At 47.3% G+C, this 23,087-nt stretch overlaps 1 protein-coding gene across 5 annotated transcripts; it reads right to left on the bottom strand.

Moving 5' to 3' along the window:
- Positions 1 to 7,293: 7,293 nt before the first annotated feature.
- On the bottom strand, positions 7,294 to 18,655 carry PIGV (phosphatidylinositol glycan anchor biosynthesis class V). 5 transcript variants are annotated; one of them, XM_032759434.2, is made up of 5 exons: positions 17,052 to 17,797; positions 16,841 to 16,932; positions 14,973 to 15,105; positions 10,817 to 11,938; positions 7,294 to 8,496 (listed from the first exon to the last, which is right to left on the bottom strand). In XM_032759434.2, the coding sequence occupies exons 3-5, from the start codon at positions 15,048 to 15,050 to the stop codon at positions 8,215 to 8,217; spliced, it is 1,482 nt and encodes a 493-aa protein (XP_032615325.1). In that variant the 5' UTR covers positions 15,051 to 15,105; positions 16,841 to 16,932; positions 17,052 to 17,797; the 3' UTR covers positions 7,294 to 8,214. The 5 variants fall into 5 exon arrangements, with proteins under 5 accessions (XP_032615325.1, XP_032615324.1, XP_058300351.1 ...); XM_032759433.2 differs by lacking the exons at positions 16,841 to 16,932; positions 17,052 to 17,797 and adding an exon at positions 17,893 to 18,655; XM_058444368.1 differs by having other exon boundaries at positions 16,841 to 17,797.
- Positions 18,656 to 23,087: the final 4,432 nt, after the last annotated feature.

The following is a 23,087-nucleotide window of genomic DNA, read 5'->3' as shown; positions in this document are numbered from 1 at the left end:
CCTTAGAAAGAAATTCTGGTGGCCGGGCGCGGTGGCTCACGCCTATAATCCCAGCACTTTGGGAGGCCGAGGCGGGCGGATCACGAGGTCAGGAGATCGAGACCATCCTGGCGAACACAGTGAAACCCTGTCTCTACTAAAAATACAAAAAATTAGCCGGGCGTGTTGGCGGGCGCCTGTATTCCCAGCTACTCGGGAGGCTGAGGCAGGAGAATGGCGTGAACCCAGGAGGTGGAGGTTGCGGTGAGCCGAGATCGCGCCACTGCACTCCAGCCTGGGGGACAGAGAAAGACTCCGTCTCGCTGAGGCAGAAAAGGCGACGGAGGTGGACTTGCATGAGGATTGCACCACCCACTCACCTGGTGACAGACAACCCATGAAATTCTGATGCAAGCTACAATATGGATGAACCCTGAAGACCTTATGCTAACTGAAATAAGCCAGACACAAAAGGACAAATATTTTATGATGCCACTTATATGAGGTACCAAGAGTAGTCAAGTTTATAGAGACAGAAAATAGAATGGTGGTTGCCAGGGGTTGGAGAGCAGGGGGAATGTGAAGTTATTGTTTAATGGGTACAGTTTCAGTTTGGGAAGATAAAAAAGTTCTGGGCCGGGCGTGGTGGCTGACGTCTGTAATCCCAGCACTTTGTGAAGCCAAGGTGGGTGGATCACTTGAGGTCAGGAGTTCAAGACCAGCCTGGCCAACATGGCAAAACCCTGTCTTTACTAAAAATACAAAAAATTAGCTGAGTGTGGTGGCGGACACCTGTAGTCCCAGCTACTCGGGAGGCAGAGGCAGGAGAATCGCTTGAACCCGGGAAGCGGAGGTTGCAGTGAGCCAAAATCGTGTCACTCCACTGCAGCCTGGGTGACAGAGCAGGACTCCATCTCAAAAAAAAAAATAGTTATGGAGATAGGTAGTGGTGTTGGTTGCACAACAATGTGAATGTACTTAATGCTACAGAACTAACACTTAAAAAGTTAAGATGGTGATGTTGTTAGATACATTTTAATGCACATACATACCCAGTCTGACTAGTTGAGACTTAAAATAACTTTAGGCTCCCTTGTTTTCACCAGTAGGAAGTGGCTTGGTGAAACCTGAGCATTCTCCAAGGAGATTGGTCATAATTCTCAAAGGAGAAGGTCATATTCCCCAAAGCCAATCTCAGATGTGGCCATGAAGAGTAATCAACAAGGAAGAAGTCAGGCATAGCAACGTGTGCCTGTAGTAGTTGGGGCTACTTGGGAGGATAAGGTAGGCAGATCGCTTGAGTCTAGGACTTTCAGGCTGCAGTGAGCTATGATCCTGCCACTGCACTCCAGCCTGAACAACAGAGTGAGACCCTGTCTCTTCAAAATAAAATTTTAAAAAGGCAAGGAAGAACTTCCTAGAAAGTCACATCCAGGAGTCATGGAGAACAATGGACAAAAGAGTCCATCCCAGGCCGGGTACGGTAGCTCACGCCTGTAATCCCAGCACTTTGTGAGGCCAAGGCGGGGGGATCACAAGGTCACAAGTTCGAGACCAGCCTGGCCAACATAGTGAAACCCCATCTCTATTAAGAATATAAAAATTAGCTGGGCATGGTGGTGCACGCCAGTAGTCTCAGCTACTCTGGAGGCTGAGGCAAGAGAATCACTTGAACCCAGGAGGTGGAGGTTGTGGTGAGCCAAGATCACGCCACTGCACTCCAGCCTGGGAAACAAAGCGAGACTCCGAGACTCCGTCTCAAAAACAAAACAAAACAAAACAAAACAAACAAAAAAAAAGTCCATCCCATAACAAAAACAAGGTCTAGACTGGGTGTGGTGGCTCATGCACATAATCCCAGCACTTTGGGAGACCAAGGCAAAAGGATTACTTGAGGCCAGGAGTTCAAGACCAGCCTGGGCAACATAGCAAGACCTTATCTCTATAAAATATGGCAAAAATTAGCCGGGTGTGATGGAACATGCCTGTAGTCCCAGCTACTTGGGAGGGGCTGAGATGGGAGAATCCCTTGAGCTCAGAAGTTTGAGATTACAGTGAGCTAGTGAGCTATGGTCACACCATTGCCTTCCAGCCTGGGCAACAGAGTGGACCCTGTCCCTAAAAAAAAAAAAAAAAAAAAACAAAAGTCAAGTTCTAATCCAGGAACTCCCTGCAGTCCAGGGAAGGGGGCTTTGACCTACCTGAGCAGTGGGAATTCAAAACTGCTTTGGACCAGTGACTGTGGCACTTCTTCCATGCTTTCCTTTTCTGAACGGGAGTTCGTATTGAGGTTATCCTTTTCTTGCTCTACCAATGTATACTGGGTATGTTTGTGAAGTGCAGATATCTTCCTTTTTCAGTTCACAAATCACCATAAGGAACCACACTGAAGCTGACTGAGAGACTCTGAGCTGAATACAGTGACTAGATGGGATTTGGGGCTATTTCCCCTGGGCAGGGGTAAGTGTATTCTATGAAGAGAAACAGGTATTTGGCTCACAAAGGCAGACTGTAACATACAATTATCTGTGTTCTCTTCTTGGACTCACAGCCAGACTTCACTTCCCAGTAGGGCTACCAGATATAGCAAATAAAAATACAGGATGCTGGTTACATTTGAATTTCAATTAAGCAAGGAAGAAATTCTTAGAAGTACGTCCCATGCAATATTTGGAATGTAATTATACTGAAAAATAACTTGTTTACCTGAAATTCAAATGTAACTGGGCATGCTGTATTTTATCTAGGAACCTACTTCCCCACTCCTTTGCGGTTAGACATGGCCATGTGACTAAGTTCTAGCTAGCGGAATGGAATGATGTGCTGACTCTTCCAGGCTGGCTCCTTAAAACTTTTCTGGGAGTAGCCAGGCGTGGTGGCTCACACGCCTGTAATCCCAGCACTTTGGGAGGCCAAGCTGGGTGGATCACGAGGTCAGGAGTTCGAGACCACCCTGGCTAACACGGTGAAACCCTGTCTCTACTAAAAATACAAAAAATTAGCCGGGAATGGTGCCAGGCACCTGTAGTCCCAGCTACTCTGGAGCTGAGGCAGGAGAATGGCGCGTGAACCCAGGAGGCGGAGCTTGCAGTGAGCAGAGATTGCGCCACTGCACTCCAACCTGGGTGACAGAGCGAGACTCCGTCTCAAAAAAACAAACAAACAAAAAAAAACACTTTTCCGGGAGTAGAGGACTCTGAGCTAGAGCAGGACAGTAACAAAATGGACAAGACTGGGTCCCCAATAATTGGGCGGAACAGACCTCCCTTCCTAAACCGGCACTAGACTATGAAGTAAAAAAGAAAGGAACTTTTATTATTAAGCCACTGAGTTTTGGCAGTTGTTTGGTATCGCCGTTAGCCTACCTTGGATAATATCCCTAATCCCTAAATTCAATAGTTTTTCTCATCCTTTCCTTAACAGCATATGACCCTGCTAACCATTTCTTTCTTCTTGAAACTTTTTTCTTGAGACAGGGTCTCACTCTGTCACCCAGATTGGAGTGCAGTGGAGTGATCACTGCTCACTGCAGCCTCGACCTCCTGGGATCAGGTGACCCTCCCACCTCAGTCTCCCGAGTAGCTGGGACTACAGACGCCCACCAGGATGCCTGGCTAATTTTTGTATTTTTTGTAGAGATGGGGTTTCACCATGTTGCCTAGGCTAGTCTCAAACTCCTGGGCTCAAGCGATCCACCTGCCTCAGCCTCCCAAAGTGCTAGGATTACAGGCATGAGCCACTGTGCCTGGCCTTGAAACTCTCTTTTCCGCCAATGGTACAATTTGTTTCTGGTCCTTTAATGATAATAATGATAATAAAATAGCTACCATTCATGAAGTTCTTGCCATACAGGCACTGTGCTAAGTGCTTTATCTTCATGACTGCCCATGTGGTAGATGCTATCACCCCCACTGTAGATGAGAAAACAGGCTTAGAGAGGTTGAGCCACCTACCCAAACTTTTTTTTTTTTTTTTTTTGAGACGGAGTCCTCGCTCTGTTGCCCAGGCTGGAGTGCAGTGGCGCAATCTTGGCTCACTGCAAGCTCCACCTCCCGGGTTCATGCCATTCTCCTGCCTCAGCCTCCCGAGTAGCTGGGACTACAGGCGCCCGCCACCACGCCCGGCTAATTTTTTGCATTTTTAGTAGAGACGGGGTTTCACTGTGTTAGCCAGGATGGTCTCGATCTCCTGACCTCGTGATCCGCCCGCCTCTGCCTCCCAAAGCGCTGGGATTACAGGCGTGAGCCACAGCGCCCGGCCAACCTACCCAAACTCTTACAGCCCCTCTCTCTTCTCTCTCCACACTCTTTTTTTGACAATCCCATCCAATAGCATGGCTGCTGTAATTACCATGTCTGTGTGCATGGTTCCCTGACCACTCTCTTGGTCTCCAGTTCCACATTTCCTGGCAAATAAATGTGCTGCTTGGCACCGTAAATCCAACATGTCCAAAATGCAGCTATTCCTTTGTTAGCACTGTTGTCAACACTTTTCATATGGTAACATTTAATTCCCACCACCACCCTATGAGATGTTATTATTCTTTTATCTATGAGCTAGATATTATTATCTACATTTTACAGATGAGTAAACTGAGGTTTAGAGAGTCAGTATCTGGCTCAAGTTTACACAGTTAGTACACAGTAGAGCTGGGCTTGGGGCTGATTTCAAAGCCTAGATTAAGACTTCAGCTCCGCTCACACTGGGCTCTCCCTGTCCTATCCTGTTCCATTTCCTGCCTTCTATATTCATTCTCTACCCTGAACTTTCAAATCCTACCTATCCTTCAAAGTCTAGCTCAACTATCATTTGTCCACGAAGTCTTTTCAGGTATCCCAAGCTGGAAGGGATCTCCATCTTGTGTGAACTTACAGAGTACATGCTCTGTGCCTCACTTACCTTTTTCTAAGTGCACAAATAAAACCTGAATTCATTATAATCATAAAAAGTTCAAGTAGGGCTGGGCACAGCGGCTCACGCCTGTAATCCCAGCACTTTGGGAGCCCAAGGAGGGCGGATCACGAGGTCAGGAGTTCGAGACCAGCCTGACCAACATGGTGAAACCTCGTCTCTACTAAAAAATACAAAAATTAGCTGGGCGTGGTGGCGGGCACCTGTAATCCCAGCTACTTGGGAGGCTGAGGCAGGAGAATGGCTTGAACCAAGGAGGCGGAGGTTGCAGTGAGCCGAGATCGTGCCACTGCACTCCAGCCTGGGTGACAGAGCGAGACTCCGTCTCAAAAAAAAAAAAAAAAGTTCAAGTAGTGAGATATAGAGCAAGAAGCTTCAGTGTCCTTTCACTCCCCAGAATTTATTGCTTTCTGCCTTGATTAATGTTTCTGTGTCTGCTAGCAACTCTATTAGACAGTTATTTGAGGACAGGAGGCATAGCTGAGTCATCTTTATTCCCCTAAAATAGGCATTAATAAACAATTACTGAAAGAATCAATCAGTTTCAAATCCCTTAAGCCTGCACATATTACATTTTCAGATGACAGTGAGAGGGTCTATTCAAGAAAAGTAACATTTCTCCAGGAGGACTGGTAAAGGTATGTCAAACACTCTCCTCCCACCTTCATTAAAGAACAAAAAAAAGCATCTACTTCTAGGTACGTGAGGCTGAGGCGTCTGGTTTCTGTTTTAGCAGGGTCTCAGAAGGAAATGACTTTTCTCTGAAACCGTAGACACCCCACCTAGCTGTGGCATTGTTAGGCCTCAAGGGTAAACAGGAAACTTCCTGCCTTGGGCCCTTCATGTCCCTCTCCCAGACTATTAAAGAGACTGTTAATAGGATGGTAAAAGGACAGCTGCTGGTCATAAAATCAGCCCATTCCTTAGATCCTTAGAGAACGACTAAATCCCTGCAAGGTCAGAGAGAAAACCTTGTCCGGCTCACGCCAGGTGAGCCCACCTAGCTGGGCTCCTGTTACAAGGTTTCTGGGCATGATGAGATCTAGTGTGAAGGTTAAACTGAGACTGCCAGAGCAGTGACATCACACCTCCTCTGTGGGGTGTGAGTCACCTCTTCCAGTAGAGGAATAATCAGTCCTGATTATCCCCCAAAAGGAGGCAAAGAGGAGAGCGAAGAACCCAGTGCTCCTACCTTGGCAATAAAGAGCTGAAACAGGACCCCAACACTTCCTGCACACAAGGTGGAAGTCTCTGGATTTGCAGCTGTTGGCAAGGAGAAAGGGAACAGTTTCTGCCAACTAACTGGAGGGACACTAGGGCAGGGGTGATCATCGTTTGCCAAGAAGGGCACTCGGTGTCTTGGCAGAAGGCAGAGGGCTGCCCCGATCTGTGTGTACATTTTCAGAAGCATTTGACTCTGGACCAAATTCTCTCAGCTGTCCTAGTGCTGGGGCGATGGATGGGAAATGCTTATTGGCCAGGCTGACCAGAAGCTCCAACAGAGGGTGCTGGGGCTCAGCCAGGAGCTTCCCTTCAGCTGGCAAGTTTAGCTGTCACGGTCAGAGGGACTGTGTCAAAATTCCAATTCTCGAGGCTCTCCAGAAGCTGCTTATGATTACCCATCTGTTTTGAAGAGTTTCTGCTTCCTGGATTTTTTGGCTTAAATGGGAAATTAAAGAGGTGATGGATGATACAGAGCCAAACTCTCATCTGGCTCAAGGAATGGGCAAAAGTAGCTCAGCAGGGGTCAATGATCTTACTACCATTATAGTGATAGGCTTATGACCAAACGGGGGCCAGGAAGCAGGGCAGATACCATTTCATTCCACCTTGGACTTACGTACAATTTACCAATTCCTGCCGCCGTGTTGGCGCCTCTGACCCATGTCTACTGATCAAGTAAGCAGGCACCTGAGAATGGCACAACAGGCGCCTTATCTGCCAGATGTCACTGCTTTCCCTCATTGAAAGGAAAGACCACCTAAGTTACTCCCAAGAGTTGCACTCGGTGGAGGAGGAGTTTCTTCTAATTGCTGAAAACAGGAGAACTGGGTATTTTCTCCTAAAATCATACATTTAAGCCTCTATATTAGCGTTTAGACTGGGGTGATTCTGTTGTTTAAGGCAGTTCTTAAGATCTTAGAGCAGAAAGGGACCTACAAGAGACTGCATCGTTCACCACCACCCCCTGAAGAATATCATCATTTCCCATGGTTTCAGAGGTGGTAACTAAGGTTCTGAAAACTCTGCCAAATCACATGGCTGGTAAATGGGGTTTTACTGAGAGGACTAGAATCCAGGGTTCCTGATGCCTTCTTCTTGCCCTTTTTTCCCCCAACTGATTTATATTATTTTAATTTTTTTTAATTATTTTACTTTTCGCCACAAGAAGGCAACAGCATGGAAAGATTTGTATTATTTTTATTTTTTACTTTTTTTCAGAGAGAGCCTCACTCTGTTGCCCAGGCTGGAGTGCAGTGGCGCAAACTCAGCTCACTGAAACCTCCGCCTTCCAAGTTCAAGCAATTCTCATGCCTCAGCCTCCCGAGTAGCTGGGATTATAGGTGTGTACCACCATGCCCAGCTAATTTTTGTATTTTTAGTAGAGACAGGGTTTTGCCATGTTGGCCAGGCCGGTCTCGAACTCCTGGCCTCAGGTGATCTGCCCACAGATCACTTGAGTGCTGGCATCACAAAGTGCTGGGATTACAGTGTGAAACGTCGTGCCTGGCCTGTATTATTTTTAAAAAGGCAATTCATTGCATGTATAACTGAAAGAAGTTTAATTTGCATATCTTTGTAAGATTTTTTTCATATAAATAAAAATACATGCACAAATCATAAAAAAAATACATCAGAAACAATGTCCCATTTGGAAAAAATGGTCCCACTTTACTACTGCCACTACACTGTTCAGGCCTGTATCATCTTGTGTGGACTGTTACCAGCCTGTCAGCTAATGCCTTTGATGAAATTTACACTTCAATAAATTGACATTTAAATTTACACACAGGTCAATGGTAGGTTTAAGACTGTCTCTGCTATGTTGATTGACTAGACAGATCCAGGTGTATTTTAGACTTGGAATAAGACAATCTTCACTTACAGAGAAAATAGTTATCTAAAATTTGCCCTAGCCAGAAACAGAAGGGGCTCTCTAGTGGCTGACACTTCTCCCATTCCTGACCAGCTTTCAAAGAGAAAGAGAAAGATTATAATGGACACAATAATGATCCCAGGGCAGCAGAGGCAGTTCCAATGTGTATTTTTACTTTCAGACCCCTGGGTTAAGTTGGCTTCCAGCCTGTCCCTGGAGAGTCCAGGTCATGTCCAAGGCAGGAAGTTGCAATGTAGGAGTAGTCCCAGGAGCCAGTAAGTCAGGAAGTAGCCTAGAATGTATCGTGTGACTGGAGAACAGGTTTTCCAGTGATACAAAAGTCCCATGATAGGATTTCTGGGGACCTTTTGTCCTGGTGGGGAGTCCTCTGCAAGAGGCTTCCAAGGCACAGTCTTTAAGGATCTCAACAGCGGCTCTTGATCCTGAAGCAAGTGAGCTGGAAACCAGTACATAATAGGAGTGGAGGAGCCCAAAAACCTGGTGAGAACCTAGAAATCATGAGAGGGGAATATCCAGACATTTACTGGAATGTCACTGACTCAAACTGGACCAGCTTGGGGACTTCTCTACTGCTGGGTGAACTACGGTCCCATGACTAGAAATGTATTACACTGGAAAAGAAATTGAACACAGCTTAGGATCTGTCTTAGAAAGATGTATGTACAGCAGACAGGCATCCTCCATGTTACAAATAAACACAGCTACAGACTAATTACATTAATTACTATTAAAACAATGGGCCAATTAATACTAGAAACTCTATGGGGTCTAATTTTAGCCCAGGGCCTGGACTCTAAACTCTGTGATATTGATTTGGGGATTGGGAACCTGAGGTGGTTCCCTTATCCCATGGGATGGCAAAGCAGAGGGAAATGGGCAGAAGACCCATTGCTTGAACATTCTCTCTCCTACTGGAGTTCAGAAACAAGTTTCCAAATGGCCTCCCTCAGCTAACCTGGAAACTTTAAGCTTTGCTGGCACTCATTCTACGATTTAATCTAGCTAAAAACACAGAATGCTACTTTCTATTTCCTCTGTGTCTCTCATCCATACAGCTTGGAGAATTTTAGAAACAGCCAGTGTGCGACTCCAACAGGAAGAAACTGCTAAGAGGTCAGTATGAGGAAAAAAGACGTCCCCAGGGTGGGGCCACAGCCAAGAACAGAAAATCAGATATAAGATCAAACCCTTCCCATCCCTCTCTATCACCACCGCCACCATCCAAAACATTGGTTAAGGTATCTCCTCTGGAAATTGGGGGCCTGCCTGAGTTGAGAACCTCCAGAAGTCAACAGTCAAGAACCAATATGGATATAACTGTGTATTAGGGAAAAAGATCCCAGAGATATCCTGCGTGCTTATTACTGTATCTCAGTCCAATTAGGTCCTTTCACAACCCTCGTGTTTTTGCATATGCCCTTCCTTTTACCTAGAATGTTCCTCCTCTGCTTCTTACATGGAAAATCTCATTCTGCAGGACCCAGCTGAAATATGATGCCTTTCTCAAGTACTCCAGTGAGTTACCTACTTCTTCTTTGCCTCCATAATACTTTATCTGAGCTTTAAAAAAAAAAATCTTGCCGGGCGCGGTGGCTTGTGCCTGTAATTCTAGCACTTTGGGAGGCCGAGGCGGGTAGATCACGAGGTCAGGAGATCCAGACCATCCTGGCTAACACAGTGAAATCCGGTCTCTACTAAAAATACAAAAAATTAGCCAGGCATGGTGGCAGGTGCCTGTAGTCCCAGCTACTCGGGAGGCTGAGGCAGGAGAATGGTGTGAACCTGGGAGGTGGAGCTTGCAGAGAGCTGAGATCGCACCACTGCATTCCAGCCTGAGCGACAGAGCAAGACTCTGTCTCAAAAAAAAAAAAAAAAAAAAAAAAAAAATCTCAGGCCGAGCGTGGCAGCTCACACCTGTAATCCCAGCACTTTAGGAAGCTGGGGCGGGCAGATCACTTGAGGTCAGGAGTTCGAGACCAGCCTGGCCAACGTGGTGAAACCCCATCTCTGCTAAAAATACAAAAATTAGCTAGGTGGTGGTGGCAGGCGCCTGTAATTCCAGCTACTCGGGAGATTGAGGCAGAAGAGTCGCTTGAACCCAGGAGACAGAGGTTGCAGTGAGCTGAGATTGCACCACTGCACTCCAGCCTGGGCAACAGAGCGAGACTCCAGCTAAAAAAAAATTAAAAAAATAAAATAAATAAAGTAAAATAAAATAAATCTCAAAATAGCACTCCCCTTTCTATCCCACTGTACTATAATTTTATGTCAAATGTCTGTTCTCCTATTTCTACCACGAGACCCCCGAAGGCAGTAATTTTTTTTTTGTTTTTGAGATGGAGTCTCACTCTGTCGCCCAGGCTGGAGTGCAGTGGTGCAATCTCAGCTCACTGCAACCTCCGCCTCCTGGGCTCAAGCAATTTTCTGCCTCAGCCTCCCAAGTAGCTGGGATTACAGGTGCCTGCCACCACGCCCGGCTAATTTTTGTATTTTCAGTAGAGATGAGGTTTCACCATCTTGGCCAGGCTGGTCTTGAACCCCTGACCTCGTGATCCACCTACCTCGGCCTCCCAAATTGCTGAGATTATGGGTGTGAGCCACCGTGCCTGGCTGTAATTTTGTCTTATTCATGTTTCATCCTTAGAGGTCTGACCCAGAGTCTGGCACAAAGAATAACCCTAAATAGTCATTGAATGAATAAATTCAGTATGGATCACTCAAATGGGAGATGTTAGCTGCCTTCCCTGTCCTTAGCCAAGGGGTTTTGCCTGTATTCACATCCTTATCCCAGTCAGGAATTCACCTCACCTGAACATGCATGCACAGACCTCCAAACAGCAGCAGCACTGCAGCGTGGACCACGTACACAAACACCTGAGGACTGCAGAATCCAAGATCGGGCTTCTCTAGGGTCTTATTGTTCTTGCTCCTTTGCAGCCCAAGTGTAAGGCAGAGCCAAGGGTGGGTGGTCATGTATGTCCAAGTTGCCCAGGCAACCAGTATAGCCACTGGTGCAGCCAGTAGAAAATTGGGCACCTGCTTGAGCTCATAGTATTTCAAAAAGCCAACATTCCAGTAGACATCCTGGATATAGCTGTATATTAGTGGAACATCCCAGAAGCACCAAGGCGGTTCATTTCCCTCTGCAATCCGGTAGCCCTTGTCTATAGCTAACTGTACCAAAGGCTCAGGAATGGGGCGGGCTGAGCCTGGCAGACAGAATTGGGTGTAGGCATAATACTGAAAGAGGGCAAAGGGAAGGCCAAGTGTGAACACTGACAGAAACAGAGAGGCCATCAGCTTAAAGAGCTGTCTCAGAGGATTCAGCATCGTAAGAGAAGAGAAAAAGCCTTGGCATTGAGAATGCATGAGGAAGCCAATACTGACCAGCCCGTTGGAGCGTACCCCAGTGGCAATGGCAAAGAGGAGTCCACTCGTCCAGACTCGGCCCCTCTCCAGCTGCCCCATGGCACTGAATGTCAGGAAGGCAAACAAAGCTTCTGAGTAACCAGCTGCCAGGAAGACATTGGCAGGGCTGAGACAGAAAAGCAGAGCTGCATAAAAGGACTGGCGGGGACAGTGCAAAACCAGACAACCCAGGTCATGAAGTGCAACTGCAGCCAACATGAAGAACAAGAAATTGAGTGATGCTACCGAAATCAGCAGGCAACTGCGTAGACTCAGTAACCCCCGTAAAGGTCTCAACAGTTCAGTCCCCACCAGCAGGGCCAAGGGGAAACCAGGAAAGAAGGCAAAGTTGTGCTCATACAGGTAGCCATGCTCAGCAATGAACAAGAAGTGTTCAGCATCCCAGCGAGACAGGCCGCCCAGAAGACCTTCCACGAGTTGGTCCACAAAGCCTGAGGGGGCCAGGCGAGGAGGAGAGAAGGCTTCTGCATGGTGATCTGGGATGATGGCATTGAAGAGGGCCTGTGGAGTAAAGAAAAACCAGAATTTTGGTTCAGTAACTGGAAGAAAAGAATTGCCATTTAATAAAATGAGGAAGAAGGCCGGGCTCATGCCTGTAATCCCCACTTTGGCAGGCTGAGATGGGAGGATTACTTGAACCCAGGAGTCCATGACCAGCCTGGGCAACATAGCAAGACCTTGTCTCTATAAAAACTAAAAAAAAAGTCTGAGCACAGTGGCTCACGCCTGCTGTCCTGGCACTTTGGGAGGCTGAGGTGGGAGGATCATTTGAGCCGAAGAGTTTAAGACCAGCCTGGGTAACGTAGCAAGACCTTGTCTCTACTAGAAATAAAAAAATAAAAATTAGCTGGGTGTGGTGGCACATGACTGCAGTCCCAGCTACTTGGTGGGGGCTGAGGTAGGAGGATTGCTTGAGCCCAGGAGGTTGAGGCTGCAGTGAGCCATGATTGTGCCACTGTATTCCAGCCTGGGTGACAGAATGAGACCCTGTTTCAAAAACACTCAGAACTCTTCTTGAGGACTGAACCCTGGACATGTTAACATCTGAAGGCTAGAAAGAGGATGAAAATCCAGCAATAAAGAAAAAAAGGAACAGTCCGTGAGGTGGCAGGGAACCCAGGAGAGCATTAGAACCAAGGGAAGAAATGGAGTGATCAACTCTGTTAAATGCTGCTGGTAGGTCAAGTAAGATGGGGGCTGAAAAGTGATCGCTGGATTTAACAATGTGAAAGTAACTGGTGACTTTGACAAGGGCTACTTCAGTGGAGTGGAAGAGAGAGAAGCCTGCCTAGACTGGGTTCAACAGAGAATGGGAGAAAAGGAACTTTGAGGAGTTTTGCCATAAGGGGAAGCAGAAAAATGGGGCAGTAGGTGAACAACAATGTGGGGTTAAGAGAAAACTTTAAGGTGGGAGGTAAAGGTTTGTATGCTAGTGGAAATAACCCAGTAAAAGGGTATGCAGGAGAGAGGGGAGAATTGCTGGGTAGGCAAAAAGGGTACAAAGGTAGAGGAGCCAGCCTTAGAGAAGAGGACGGACGGTTCATCCAACCTTCAGTACTGAAAGCACAAAGGTGCAGACATAGGTAGGCTGAAGAATGTGATGGGCGCATATATGGAAGGTCTCTTCTAATGCCTTCTATTTTTCTGAGTTGTCATTTAGGAAAACAAGTTGTTACATGTTACATGTTTTTCTCTTTCCTCAAATCTCTAACACCCTTTCCCCAGAACTCACACTCAAGTGATAGACTCTTTTTAGGACACTGCACACATCATCTTCATTAATAATGAAATCACCAGGAAATCAATAGAAGTAGTGCTGGGAAGAGTGACAGTGAACCAGGAGCTAAAACCGTCAAGGATTAGCTGTCACTGACAGAGATGACAGCAGCAACGAAGGGTAACTTAGGGATATAATCTGATGGCTTGAGCGTTGGAGGTAGAGGGATGATAATTAAATCGCATTTACTGTTAAATGTCTTTTTGCTGGCCGGGCACGGTGGCTTACACCTGTAATCCCAGCACTTTGGGAGGCCAAGGCGGGCAGATTACAAGGTCAGGAGTTCGAGACCAGCCTGGCCAACATGGTGAAACTCCGTCTCTACTTAAAATACAAAAATTAGCTGGGTGTGGTGGTGGGCGCCTCAGCTACTTGGGAGCCTGAGGAGGGAGAATCATTTAAACCTGGGAGGCAGAGGTTATAGTGAGCCAAGATCGCACCTTTGCACTCCAGCCTGGGGTGACAGCGCGAGACTCTGTCTCAAAAAAAAAAGTCTTTTTGCCCTATTAGATCATCAGCTACTTAAGAGAAAAGAGACCATGTCTTTTTACACGTACCACCTAGCACAGTTCTTGGAATGCAATAGGTACTTTAAACATTTTTGGTGGTTGAATGAACTGCCTAGAGGAAATATACTGTTTCCAAAATTACCACCTGAATTAGAACCCAGCTGTCCCGGTTCCCTATCCTGGATGCTGACTTGCAGCATTGCTCCTTTGGTTCTGCCAGTAACCCAGCTGATGCTGGTTGAGAGACATCACTGAGTAAGTCTCCCTAGACTGGCAACAGGAGCATAGCCCCATTTTTAAGGCTTTTTAACTTTTTGGTCAGTTTCCTTATCAGGCCACTTCAAACAGTAAAAACAAACAGGACAGGAGTGACAGTCACAGATAAACAGCCCTAGCCTGCAGGTGGACACGTTTAACTAATCTCGAAACCCAGTAGAGTCTGCTATGCCTTATATAGTGGGGAAGGAGAGAGGAAAGGTTCCACAAAGGGACCAGTTATGAGCCTCAGAGAGAATGGTACAGGGATAAAAGGCACACATTATTATGTGAATCTAACACCCCTAGGGTGTTGACATACATTCAACAACATTTATTCATTTATGAACATACTGAGCTAGGCACCAAGCACTGTGCTAGGCAGCAAATAATTCATATATACATGATATTTTATTAAAATGTGTATCAAGGGGAGCCTCAGAGGGAAAAGGGAGCTGCAAACGGGCAAGTGCACTGAAAGTTGTGTGTGGGTGAGGCAGGAAGGGGAGGCACTCGGGGGAACAGGGGGAACCATTATATATCCAGATGGTCTCAGGACTTGCACATTGCCACGTTTCTCCCACTCAACTGATACAATGCTCAGTCTCCTAGTAGGGGGGACACAGGGCAATACTTTGAGCTGTCCCACCCTATAAGCATCTCTGATTACGGAGCATCACAGTCTGTTGGAGAGACCACTAGCTCAGGAATTAGGAAACATGAGGTCAAACTCCAGCCCTTCTCTATCTTGCTATGTGGCTTTGGGGATGTCACTTAACCTTTCTGGGCCTCTGCTGCTTCATGGGTAAAACAAGATTAACAGACCGTGTTTCTAAGATTCCTGACCACTTTTCAGCTCTAAAGTCTATGTCTCTGTGGTTCCAACCACACAGAGGGGCACACCTGAGAGGTGGAAAGCAGATGGGGACTCTTCTTATTGCCTAGTCCAGTCATGTAGCAATGGCATCTTCAGGACAAAGGATGGGAGACTGACCTGCAGCATCAGAGTCAGGATACGGCAGCTGACTGCAAACCTCAGCACCTCCTTCCGGGATGGGTCCTGGGGCCACATCCTCTTACCACCAGGAATTCAGGGGTGTTGCTACCAGGATTGAGCTCCCTCAGGCCTGTAAACCCCAAAGGAGGAAAATGTCACACATCGAGTGAAAGCAAATTCTTGAAAGCATTCTTCACTGGAACCTCCCCTCTCAGAATTACTATGACAAACTTAACCAACCACCTAACTTCCCAGATGAGGGGAAAGCATCTTGACAGCAAATGGGTTCAGTAGGTGTCACTTTGAAGCGCTGAATTGTTGTCGGTAAAGTTCCATACAGCTAAGCAAGTAGCTGGAAAGCTAAGGTCACAGAAAATCTTTTAAAGCCTATTGAATGCACTTCTGCAGGAACTAAAGATCTGGGTTCAACTCCTGACTCTGTCACTTACAAGTTCTCATTAGTCCCTCTGAGCCTCAGTTCTTTATATAAAAAATGGGAGCAGACTTTTTGTTTTTTTTTTTCCTATCTCACAAAATTGTCATGATGGTGAAACAGACCAAAGTGTGAAGTTCTACTCAAATCTGTGTTGTGGTTGCTATTATTTGGTGTGTGCCCTTTTCCTCTTGCCCAGAATAATAAACTAGGTCCCAAACCAGAGTCCCCAAAGTGGGGCATAAAACCATACTGGAAGACCATAATGACTCCACACTCTAGCTTAGCTCTCTGATGTGTGTTCAGCTGGTCTGTTAAATTAAGTGGGGAAGGAAAAGAAAACCACCACTCAGCAGGACCTCAGCCAGCTCACACTGCTGAAACAAACTGAGGTGAAGACAGAGTAGACTACCAGGGATGGAGAAAACTGTTATTTGCCATCTCTTTGTTGGGATGGTAGCAATGTACAAACAACCGCAAAGCCACTCTGAGACAGGGAATGCACCTTAAGGCATCTTTTATAATTCCTTGGGCTAAAAGAAGTCATAAAGGCTCCTCAAGAACTTTCAAACACCAGCCTGGCAAATTCAAAAGGAAAGCAAAAGCATCAGAGGCAGCTCATCAATTTGGGATGAAGAACTATGCCTGAAAGGAAAAAAAAAATTTGAACTGAGAAATTTAAGGAGGAGGGCTGGAAGACTCTTTTTCTTCTCTTATCTGGCGAATACCTAAAAAACCTGTATCACTTGTTTCTGGAATTCTCTGATCCTCACTAGACAGTGTGCTATGCCCTCATTACATTCTGCCTATTGCCGTTATTGCTATTGCTTATTTAAGTTGCTAACGGCAGGGGCTTTACATCACAACTATATGCCAGGGCCTAGAACACAAACAGGCATCTTAAACCTGTGTTCTGAATGAATGGAAGTGGTAGGGACAGGATACAGCATCAGCAGTTCACTGACTCTAGATATGAAATCACTGCCCCAAGTATTCTTCCCACCATATCTCATGTCAAGAGCAAGACGACAAAGTCACAGAAGCCACAGGAAAATAAAATTTCCCCAGAAAGGGAGCCAAGTTGGCCAATGGCAACAATACTCTTTCCTTGGCACAAGGGGGCGCCTGCTGCTTACTCCACCGCCAGGAGGCCTGGAGGAAGGGAGGGGCCCCCAATTCCACACCGGTTGGCTCACGAAAATTCAGTTCAAAGACAAGCTTCTGAAAGCCCCAGACAGCAACGGTAGTTTGTGAATCTAAACGTTTCCAACGTATGACTCGCTGAATCGAGAGAAATCACGGAAATGGGCATACCCAACCTCACACGGCTACTCCTCCCCTATCCTAGGGCGAATTCACTCTTTTTTCCTCTTCCTTGGCTTCCCACGTGCATGCAGAAGAGAAGCTGGGATCAGAAAAGCACTTAACCCACCTCTGCCACTTGACCATGCTTGCTTTCTTCCTCTCCTCTCTCGAGTCAAGCTTTAGCCTCAGTGACTATAGATGTGTGTAGCCCACACTTTGCTTACAGGTAAACCAAGTAAAAACAAAGCTAGTCAATTCTCCCTCTCAGCTAATTGCCCACCTCACTTCCCAACAACCCCTTTGCCAAATCACAGACTCTTAACTGGTAGGACACTTACAGATCAACTAGTTTCACTCTTCAAAAATTTTCCCGTGAGATAAATAGGCTCCAGAGATCTCATCAGATACTGTGAGGCCAGTATAATTACCATCGCCATTTTATGGGTATGGAAACTGAGGCTCACTGGGGTCAAGTGACGTACCCAGGGCTAAAGAGGCTGTCATGTTTTTTGCTTCTTAAACCTCACGGTACCAGCCCGCATCCCTCGCCAAAGGGTATGCGCCCATTCCGAGCCAGGATTATGACTCAGGTCACCCAAACGCCTAGCCCAGTACTTCCATGCCACAGCCTGCCCTTGCTGGCTATGCTTAGGGTAGTTGGGCCCTATCTGAGAATCTCGGACATCCTGTTGAACTGCAGCTCTGGACCCTCTGAGTAAGACCAACACCCCCTGCGCGGGCTGGAGAAGTCGCTCTGACCCAGGGTCCTCAGAGCCAAAGGCCTCGTGGGCCATCCCCAGATAGGGGCTGCCTTCTGTGAGCCCAGCCGTGTCCGCAGCCCGTTTCTGGCCGGCTCCTTTGGGACACAGTCCCTTCTGGGTACTAATCATCTACGCTCACCCCAGAGGGGCCACAGCCCAAGCACCACTCCCGAGGGAGCCTACGGAACCCCACCAGGCCCCAGGGCCGGAAGCAGGCGAAGGCAGGAGGCTGGAAAGGAAGAGGCGGTGCCCGAGGCTGTTATGGCGGAGGGGCGGGGCTCCCCGCTTCTCCGGGCCTCTGTCTCATTTCTACCGGCCTCCATTTGACAGCTTCCCTCCCGCCAGAACTCCAGGGCTCCCAAGCTGGCGCCGGGTCCTCAGCCCCTGCCCGTCCCGACCTCCCCGGCGGGGACCGAACCTCAGCTCCTCCATCCGGGGCCACGCGGCCCGCGCCTGCGCGCTGGCTCCGCCGACGGCGTCCCCGCCCCGCTCCTGCCCGGACTTGGAGCCGCCCCGCCTCCTTTCGCGGCGGCCATGTTGACTCCGGGCGAGCGGGGTGGGGGCCGCTGCTCGGCGCCTCGTCTCGTAGCACCTTCCCACCGTGGAGACACCTGAAGAGTTCTCTCGCACTTCGCTGTCCTTCAAGGCCCCCCGCCACCCCGCTTTCAAATAGTGAGCCGAGGCTGCTGTCTCAGAGTCAGTGCTCTTGCCCCAGTTCCCGCTGACGTTCACTGAGTTCCCGGTGTGGGCCGAGGCTCTTGTAGTCGGGGGCTGACTCGCAGCCTCTTCACAGAAGCCAGAGCCGCGCTCTTCCTGCTGTCAGGCAACAACAGCTCAGCACAGGGCCTGACACACAATAGATGTCCTCTGAATAGCCAAAGAAAAGCATTCTTGGGGTTTCTGTGGCCGGCAGCGGCACCCTGCGTCTTGGGTGTGAAGAAAGTGGGGGATCCCCCTGATTTTCCCCTCCTCTAGCTACCAGAGACCTTCTGTCCTACTTCAGTCCTCAGCCCCTCCTCAGGTGGCTAATGAGGATGGTGAGGAACACCTCAGAGAACACCCTCCAGGGCCCCTTTCACGTCCCTCACCCAAGCAGTTTCTCTCATAGGAAGTGGGGCCAAAAAAAAGAAGAAAAAAAAGAGGCGAACTCAACAAAACCGTCTACTGGGGGGAGCGGCCAGTTTGTACCCTTGTAACGGAAACTGTTAGAACAACTTTGCACCCTCCTTAAAGGAAACAGATGATAAATCCTTCTCCGTTGGTGGATTTCTTGTTTCTCAGGATTCCAAAGCCTTATGTGGTTTCAGTTATCTGCCCTCCAAACGAAGCCAGGGGCCGGGTTAGCCTCTGGCCACAGCCTGGCTCAGGGAGGGGTTTATCTTCTGCAACAGCTACTCATGTGGGTGGGAACAAAGAGATGGTTGCTACCTCTCCAGGCGAAGACCAGCCCACATCAGTCTGTGGGGGCCTGGGACTGTATTTCTTGACTCTTTATAACTCATTTCAGGCCCTGAGACCTAAATTGCCTTCAGATATTTGTTGTGTGCAAGGTGGAGAAAATGCAAATCATATTTAGTCGTTGTGTGTTGGAGAAGGGGGAAAAATGGAGTTTCATGGCCCTTCCCCCAGGTTTTTCAGTGCCACGCACTTGTTCTCAGCTCCAGAGGCCTGTGAGTAACATGGCAAAGCCTGGGGGCACACTTGTGACTGGGCCCTAAGGCTGTGACTTGAATCTCTAGAAGTCCACCATGAGGCTCCAAGCAGCACTCTCTGCAAAGACAAAACTGAGAAATGAACTGTCCTTGCTCTGTAAATTCACAAGGGGAAAAAGACATGCATTCTCAGGGCTCCCTCTGTCCACATCAAATTCTCTCAAAAATCTATTTGTAAAAAGGCCAGGGGTCTCTAAAGACAAGTCAATGTTTTTTAAAAGCTCAGCTGTCACCCTGTAGAGGTAGAACTTTATCCAGATTTTCAGCTGTACTTTCCTGCAATTTCTCTTTTCCTTCTCTGCTACCCAACCCCCTCCTCTTCCGCTCTGTTTCCTGTTTCATTTTCTGACTTCTGCTCTGACAGGAAAACAAGGAAGCTGAATCTTGTGCTCTCAAAGCCCTGACTCCCTGGTTTCAGATTAGAAGAAGGCTAGGTGGGATAGGAGGGGATTCTGGGGCTCCAAGCCTTTGAGTAGTGGCGGAGGCAGCCTCTCAGTGTTCTTGTAGAGTCTGCAGCTAAGATGGAGCCTGCATCTACCCAGGGAGCCAGCTGAGCCACCAGAACTGTGGAAAGCAAGTGAGAAAGAGCCATATCCCAGGCTCCAGAAAGACTCCACACTTCCCAGCCACTTCCATTAAGAAGCACATATCCCACATCACCAAGAAACAATATCACATACAAATCCCTAACCAGAACAATGCAAGCAATGCATTACTATTCTAGAAGCTTAGGATTTAAGAGGGTTACATCATTTCTGTTCTTTGAACTTGCCTGGCTCTGCTCTTGCTATTTTCCCTGCTTGAAGCACTCTACTTCCAGACCACCCTTTGGCTAGCCCATTATGTTTGGGTCTCAGGAGAGATGTCACGTCCTCAGAGAGGCTTTCCCTGTACTATCCCATCAGTCTGTTCTGTTGTTTTTTTTTTTTTAAAAGATGAGGTCTCACTATATTGCCAAGGCTAGTCTGGAACTCCTAGGCTCAAAGGATCCGCCCGCCTTGGCCTCCCAAAATGCTGGGATTACAGGTGTGAGCCACCGCGCCCGGCCTCTGTTTTCTTCATAGCACTTACCGCCATCTGCTTGTCCTGTCCATGAATTTTACTTGTTTCAATGTCTGTTTCCCTATTCTGGAATGTAAGCTTCTGAGTGTAATGGAGGAGCAAAGGCTTTTGTTCACCAATGTATTTTCAGTGTTAGAACAGTGCCTTGCACACTGTGTGTCTTCAATAAAGATCTGGTCAATAAACCAATTTCTTTAATCCTATACCTATATTTTATGGATGAGGGAGCTAAGGATCACAAAGGGGAAGTGACTGGCAAGAAGTCACATAGCTAGTGGTAGCAATGGGACTTGAATTCAGGTCTCCAGCCTCCCAGGCTGGTTCTCCCACTCCACACTATTTTAATCTTTCACAGATTTACCTCTTTCCCTCTCTTCCTTTTTTCCCATATGACTAAGAGTCTTTACGGGCTGTGCTAAGATGGGCACACCAAGTCTTAACAGCTCCGACCTACTCTTTCCTCCATCAAATTCCTATCTTATCCGTTTGATTTGTTCAACAGTACAGGAATGCCTACTATGTGATGGGATGAAGATGCAACACTGAGCAAGACAGAAACAATCCTTGCCCTGGTGGAGATGATATCTACCTCATAGGATTTATAGTGCTTGGCATACAATGCTCAATAAAGATGGGCTATTACAACTCACTGAACAAAAAAGTGATTTTCCCACTGAAGGTGTAGAGAAGGAAGTTAGGTGGTTCTCACAGAACACTCACTTCCCTGGAGCAACTGACAATTCATTTCTCTCTGTAGCTGCCTTGCCTTGCTCCTGCTTCCACTTCTGGAGGTGGCCTTGGCCCCAGGCTGGGCAGAGGACCAGCCCAGTAAGTAGCCCAACTACTCTCAGCAGTTCAGTTTCTAGAAGCTAAACTTTCCATGGCCCCAGTCCTATGGGATTGGAATAGCTGATACTAATCTGGGATGCTGGCTCTGATGTCATGCCATTGTGGGGCGAAAGTGACCATACTGGCCTGCTGTACTTTACCAGAACTTTATGCTACTTCTTTTTGCTGTGGATAAAAGGCATTCATTGGCAGTTTCCAAGGATGCTGGGTGACATTTACATCCATCCTGACACTTGGGGTGACACCAGTCAGGTCTCATATACCAAAAGCATCCTTTTTGGCCTCTGCCCGATCACTTGAAGATGCGCATCCACCCAAGGACAAAGACTCTACCTTGCCTCCAACTGCAGTAGCCAAACACTCATCATTTAAAGCCCATGGTCACTAGATATTTTTCACCGTTCCTTCAGTGTTTGCCTTTCAGTGGTTAGAAAACCTTGACCCCACTGAGAGGCCTAGTGGGAAGGCCTTAGCCACTTGGGGGTGGCAGTGGCTGCAAGGCCAAAGAGCCAATGAGGTTGAGAGTATTGTTTAGGCTGGACTTGGCTGCTCTCCAGCCATGAAAGAAGGTTAAGGTCATTTGGGGGGTGGGGAGGGAGGAGCCTGGGAAAAGAACTACTGGCCACACCCCTGGGTTCTCTGCTGGCTAGGTTCTATTTACTTCTCAAAAGCAAATTACTCACAGCTCACTGGCCAGCAGTTCTCTTGGCCATGGTAACTCCAGTCAGAAACTGGAGACCAGGCTAGGCTCTCCCTGCATTGCAGGAGAGCAGATGAAAGGAACCCAGGAAACCGAACTCCTAGGTAATGCTCCACACACAGCCCAGATATGCACTTTCTAGATTAGCAAACGGAGCTCGAGGCCTACAACAAAAATAGCCACTAGCAATATTGCTTACCAAAATTGTAGATATGAAAAGCTTCCCATTTACCTTTTTCTAGAAGAATCCTAGGAAGGCATCTTGGTTACAAAGGTTTTCCTCTCTCAATTGAGAAATACTAGTTATTCAAATCCTGTTCCTGACCCAAATATTAACAGCCACACTTAGTCTGATGAACACTTGATTGAAATTCTGAGGACAACTTTACCTCGTGCTAAAGACAATAAAAACCAATCTTGCTTGCTGAGCTCCACAGCTGGATCCCTTACTCCTGGTTGGGTTCTCATCCAGAAAGGAGGTAGTGTGGCATATTAAGAAAAGCATGATCCTTGGAGTCAGGTGGAACTTGCTTGGTGTATGAACTTAAAAAGCCTTTCACTTTTCTTAGCCTCTTTCAACTGTAAAATGGGAGCCACATACTGACTTCACAGGCACAGGGTTGTTGTAGGATTGTGATGTGCTATGTCCAGAATGTAAGTAGGTACACAGTAGAAAACTTGTTGTTTCTTGTTTCAAATTTCACTTCTAAGTGTCCACAATGATAGCATTTTTTCTCTTACTGCTTCTGATTTCTCCTGAGGAACTTGAGGCTTCTCTATTGTTTCCCTAAGGGGGTGAACAGAGAAACTATATGTTGTGACATTAGCCTCATAAAATCAACTGCATCTAGCCAACATCGACAGTATCATTCAACTACTACTTAAGTAGATGCTATGTGCCAGGCTGTGTGTTAGCACAGGGATGCAGCAGTGAACAAAACACCCCTCCCACCACCCTCACAGTTTACATTTCAGTGGAAGGTGACAGGTAAGTACAACATACAATAGGCCAGACGGTAACAAGTGCCACAGGAAAAATAAGGCAGACAAGGGAAACGTAGTGGGGGGCAGAGATTGCTATTCTAAGGTGACCAGGAAAAGCCTTACTTATATATTGGACAAAGACTTGAAGCACTCGAGCACTTGAACCATGCAGTTATTTGGTGAGAGAGTATAAAGTACAAAGACTCCAAGGCGGAAACATCTCTGTACAGTAGGGTGAACAATGGGCAAGACAGATGGTGCAGGAAAGGTAGAGGTAAGCTAGATAACTCAGGGCCTTGTAGGCCA

The sequence above is a fragment of the Hylobates moloch genome, unplaced genomic scaffold (assembly GCF_009828535.3).
Source record: "Hylobates moloch isolate HMO894 unplaced genomic scaffold, HMol_V3 SCAFFOLD_9, whole genome shotgun sequence".
NCBI lineage: Eukaryota > Metazoa > Chordata > Mammalia > Primates > Hylobatidae > Hylobates > Hylobates moloch.
The sequence above is the reverse complement of the archived record's forward strand: the minus strand, read 5'-3'. Positions and strand labels throughout refer to the sequence as shown.